Consider the following 5442-nt stretch of genomic DNA (forward strand, 5'->3'; position numbering starts at 1 on the left):
ATACACAGGTGCACCGAACTCCAGTATATTATGCTAGACTGGTCTCTGTTGCAGTAAAATAGTGGCTATTTTTCATTGACTTGGTAAACGCTGGCTATTTCTGAATGACCAGTCCGAAAACTGGCTAGACCGTGCTATTTTTACATTATAATCAGAGCATCTTCTAATATCTTGCATATCTTTTTCCTTTTTGTTCTTTCTTTTATTATTTTATAGAACCACCTTTGAGCTTAGACTATACTGCATGGGATCGTTCTAATACCAAACAAGGGATTACTAATACCAAAGCTAATACATACAGGCGTATATTATTTTCCCCTAGTACATCCTACCAAATACGAAGGAGACATTCTAATCCAACACAATAGTTTTATCTGAAATCAGAAAGAACTTTCCCCATGTTCGGATCAAGAACCTGCAATACATGCATTGCTGAAGCCAAAAACAAATGGTAGAGACTCACTCCAAGAAAATCATTGTTGAATTCATACAAGAAACTAGCTGATAAAACCATCCCTTGTAGTCTGAGGAGCACAACTATTAGCCCATACCTAGAAGGAAAAACTTATTTATGGTATCCTACTCATCGACTTAAAATAGCTTAGCCTCTGAACTAGTTACAAAAATTACAAGGTAGGATTCTTGCTGCCGACAAGGAGATTAGAATTGACAGGCATGGGTAGCTGAAGATAGAAGTGCCAATTGCCAAACAGGGCCAGTGCTTCGTTCGATGCATCTACAAAAGGGGGAAAAAGGTCAATGAATCAGCAGAGGAGAGTGCAAGAACCAACCAACTAAAACATACTGCAGAACTTGTTAATCATCACAGATGTGCATTGCCTTTTAGAGATCATAGTCGGACCAATAGGTGATATCAGATCAATCATCAGAGACCCAATCAACTCCAATGTCAAGGAACATTGTGTTCTGTACTATAAGTTGATGATGCAAAATGAAAACTGGGCCAGTGGGAACATTTAGCAAAAAGTTGCGGATGCAATATCTCCTAACTGGTTAAGCCGTTACTGGCCTGTTACAATGAACAAAGATTTTCAGTCTTCATCCCTTAACAATTTGAAGAAATATTCCCATTTTTTGGAAAATGCACTCCAAAGTTGAGAAATATGAGAATCGTGCACATTGTAACGTTTCCTGACAGTCTCAGGAACCAAATTGAATTGCCAAGTCCAACTGTTAAAGGCAATAAAATACGAATGCAACCAATACATGCAGAATACCCACAACAACTATGCAAAGATGCACTTTCGCGTTTTATTTTCTTTTTGAATCAGTAGAATGAAATTTTATTCAACAGACAGCATTAACTTGAAGCTGTAGTATGCCCAACCAGAAAAAGATGCACTCCGCCACATACTAAAATGTAAAGCCTGGTATTCCCCAAGTTAACTTGTAATAGTCAAGATGCCCAAAAAGAAAATTCCATGGGAGGAGGGAGGGGGAGATTGAAGGTCAAAGAGAGAATGAACCATGTTAAATGGGAAAGGGTATTAGGGCAACATCACCAACATCCGAAAACCCTCGAAACATAGTTTAAGGATTGGTGAATGCAAGGTTATGTTTCTTTTGGGTATTCTTTTCATGGAACTAGCCATTTGATTATATTTTTGATGTCAGGGAGTATCAAGGTACTTATATCAAGAGTCTATTAATCTTATTTTGTTTTAAGAGCAAGTTATCACAACTTATCATAAGACTTTATTGGAAAAAGAATCATAACTGATCATAAGTTTGACTATGCTGATAGAGGCTTTCTGATCCCTAAAGGTCAGGCGCTTTCAACCTTCACTTGCATAAGAGTTGGAAACAGGACAATGTTGATTAAAACATTCATGTCCTGCAGAAAGGGGAAACAAAAAAGGTTGACAGTCGATGCTTTAGCAATTGTGTATATCAAATTGATCACATAGGGACTGCTCTGGTGGGATATCCTCGTTCCAACTATCATATGGAACTAATGGGGACTTAGAAATTGACAATGGATAAAAAGTACAACTCTGAGGTGAATACATACCAAAATATATGCGAGCAGGCAATTCTGGACAGCAATAAATGGCGTGGAGGAAAATCCCCTAAATAACATCTTTAATGGATTCCAAGGTATTTCTCTTGACTGGCAATAGTAGTTCTATTCTATTCTTTTTTTCTATTGATCAGCTTTACAAGTTCATTAGATGGTTGCTTAAAAGAATGTTGAGTATCTGCTGCCTTTGGGGAAATTTTATGCATTCCACATTGATGCGGTATGCACGATAATCCCGCATACAGACAGCCTAATAGCAAAGTTAAATAACAAATTATAAGGGACTGGTGATGATCCGAAAAAGACAAATTTCAAATGTCATTCAGGCAACTTGCCAGAGGGATAAAACAAATCTCTGCATCAGACATAGCAAAGTAGGGCAATAAAGCATGTAAAAACGATTTAAGCATATTACTAATTCAGCCATATGCTAATGCAAAATGAATGCATGTGCTGACCACATTGCAGATTCAAAGGTCAATCAGGAAGACATGCATCTTCCTAGGCAAGACTTGGCTACAACAGCTCACCAAAATACACTGGCACTGTGTCAACAACAGAGCTACTTTATGTTCCATTGTATTCCACTCGATGAAATGAAAAGCAAGGAAATAAAAGAGAAAAACTGGCAATTGAGAAATTTCCTTATTTCCTCTGAAGAAGTATGTGACACAATCATTGTGTCAACTCGCAAGCCAACTAATAGTGTTCATGTCCATCTTTTCATTGTGTTGCCCTACTGCTTATCTGTTCCTTTTCTTTTTTTGGTGGTTCATTTTCATTGTCCTTCGATCTATAAATATGTAGCTCAAATATAAGGCATTCTCTTGCACAACTTGATTAAACTTAAATTAATTATTCAACAGTACATTGATGTTCTCACATTTTCAGTCGGGTAAACTGATGCTAGACTATCACCTTAAGTACAGGCATAATTAGAAGACAAACACTTACTTTGGTTTTACTCAGTTGATTTTTGAAATAAATGGACTGTATAAGATCCAATAAAGTTAAACGGTTTGCTGCTTCCGACCAGAAATTTTCTTAAGTGCACTTCATATCATTTAAGCTATGCCAGAATAAGATAACATCAAGAAGCAAGCAAGCAGCTATACATATCGGTCTAATATTAGCAAACTGAATCCATTGACATTCTTCTTAGCCAGTGAAGACACTAATCTTAAGATAAAAGAGCACTTACCAAAGGTTTTGGCAACTGCATTTAAGAAAGAACCATAGTCATACGCTCTAATCGGCTTGTGCCGCATCTGCAGAAGCCAAACTCTCAAGCTCCTTATGCTTCAGATACTGATCCAGAATTGTAAGCCTAGCTGTCTCAAACGCGAAGTAGCCGAGAGCTGAGAAACAAGCACTATGTAGTACTCTAGGACCCATTCCCCTTGTAAAACCAACCCACCCTTCTTCTTTCAATATCTGTTTAACAGTAGCCGAGACGCCAGTAACCATTGCTGCAGCAGCCTTATTAGCAGCTTCAGAATGAACAACTTGAGTCATCAACCTAGTTTTCACCACATCCAAAGGTGTTGTTATTGAAGCTGATATTGCACCAGCCAATGCCCCACAACAAACACTCTGAAAAGGCTCCAAACGTTCCCTTTTCGTATTACTCAATACTGCAGCTTTCAAGTACTCGAACGATGAATAACTCAAGACCCCAGCAGGCAAATTCCTCAACAATGTAACAGTATATCCAGAATACAATCCCAAGATTCCATCTTTTTCCAAGATTCTCATTAACACCTGCCAAGACCTCCCTTTAGCACCAGCTTGCATTCTCTGAGTAATCAATTCCTTTGGTACCATTATAGCAGATGACACTATATTCCCCATTGCACCAGCTGTTGGTGGGATAAGCACAGAAGGGTATTGTGGGAATTTAGACAAGATTGACTTACCAAACTCACAAGTCCCAAAATACACAGCAGAAGAAGCAGTGGAACCAACAATTACAGCAGAAACACCACTGTAAAACCCAAGAATCCCCTTACTTTGAAAAGTCTTGACAAATGCATCAATTGTTCCACTGTAAATCTCAGATGCCCCTTTAGTTTGGAGCTTAGTTTTAATAGTGTCAAGTGGATGAAGACACACATATGTAAATGCACCAGCAATGCCTCCAGAAGCTGCACCAATAAGTGCTCTTTCAACAACAGAAAGATTCTTGAATAAAACCTGAACTTTTGGGGAGTCCCTATTGGCAGGTTTAAGAAAATTGGAAGTGGGGTTCTTGATTTGTGCTTCAATTGAGACAGAAGTTGAGGAAAACTTGAATTTGGGACAGAAGAAATGGGTTCTTGATTTGGTATTCTTGTGGTGTAAAGTTGTAATTGGGGTAGATAAAAGGGAAGTGTTGAGATTGTTGAAGAGGGAGTTGAAGTCAGTTTTGAGGTCATTAGGGTCTTGCAGAAGGAGGCTAAGAGAATTGCCAATTCGAGTTTCCATTGTTATTTTCTCACTGATTTTTTTTGGCTTTTTGGTGCAAAGTTGTGTTGACATTTGGAAATGGAGGACTTTGGTAAGTAGGAGATATATGAGGTTTGGAGTCGGGTGGGGTGGGGAGAAAAAAAAAAAAAAAGGAGATATGAGGTCGTTTGTTGGTCCCACTCTTCGGTATTCTACGTTAGGCTCCACTAATTCGAATTCGTATGACTTATTAACATGATATTTTTATAACCAGAGTTTAAACCGAAAACTTTTGAATAAATTTATAGCCCAAAATCCTAAAATTTCTTTAGTTGGATAAAGAGACAAGTAAATTTAGTTGCTCATTGTATACGGTCAAAATTAGGGAGTCCAATTTCGAGGTCTTAAATTGGTTTATGAGTTCGAGTCCGGGCAACTCAAAATGGAAGTCAGATCCGGTCGAGGGACACATACCTCGAGGAAGCCGATTGAGGTCCTGGCACGACCTGCATCGAGGGCAGCACATTCTCGAAGTCAATCAAGAAAGAGCGGGAATTTCTCAAGAACAAGTGGACCAGGGGACAAATTAAGAGATAAGATTTGTACGAAATGGTACAGGCCCGTACTAGGCTGTTATACACATGTACCAATAGAATTCTTTACTACAATTAGGAATGTACTATATTGGGGTTTCCTCCTCCTATATAAAGGGGACCCCAATCATTTTGTAAGATCATCTGATATTATTCTCTGCAATAGAACATTCAGCTCTGTCTTTCTCGTTTAACGTGCTCAACAATTATTCTTTAGCTCTTTACTTTATTGTTCATACTTTATTGTTCTAAGCTGACCTCGAGGTCCCTGGGATAACCTGGCTCGAGGCCCCTATTGCTCTAGCTACATTAATTTCGGTTCAACTTTTCTTCTTACTTAAGCTTAATATTACTTGTATAATCACTAGTATTAGAATATATCAC

General features: G+C 38.3%; 1 protein-coding gene across 2 annotated transcripts; it reads right to left on the bottom strand.

Annotated features, from left to right (window-relative positions):
• Nucleotides 1-401: 401 nt before the first annotated feature.
• On the bottom strand, nt 402-4595 carry LOC109241812 (protein MITOFERRINLIKE 1, chloroplastic). 2 transcript variants are annotated; one of them, XM_019408621.1, is made up of 2 exons: nt 3243-4595; nt 402-736 (listed from the first exon to the last, which is right to left on the bottom strand). In XM_019408621.1, the coding sequence occupies exon 1, from the start codon at nt 4556-4558 to the stop codon at nt 3290-3292; it is 1269 nt and encodes a 422-aa protein (XP_019264166.1). In that variant the 5' UTR covers nt 4559-4595; the 3' UTR covers nt 402-736; nt 3243-3289. The 2 variants fall into 2 exon arrangements, with proteins under 2 accessions (XP_019264166.1, XP_019264167.1); XM_019408622.1 differs by lacking the exon at nt 402-736 and adding an exon at nt 841-1030.
• Between the last annotated feature and the right edge of the window lie 847 nt (nt 4596-5442).

This window comes from Nicotiana attenuata, unplaced genomic scaffold (genome assembly GCF_001879085.1).
Source record: "Nicotiana attenuata strain UT unplaced genomic scaffold, NIATTr2, whole genome shotgun sequence".
NCBI lineage: Eukaryota > Viridiplantae > Streptophyta > Magnoliopsida > Solanales > Solanaceae > Nicotiana > Nicotiana attenuata.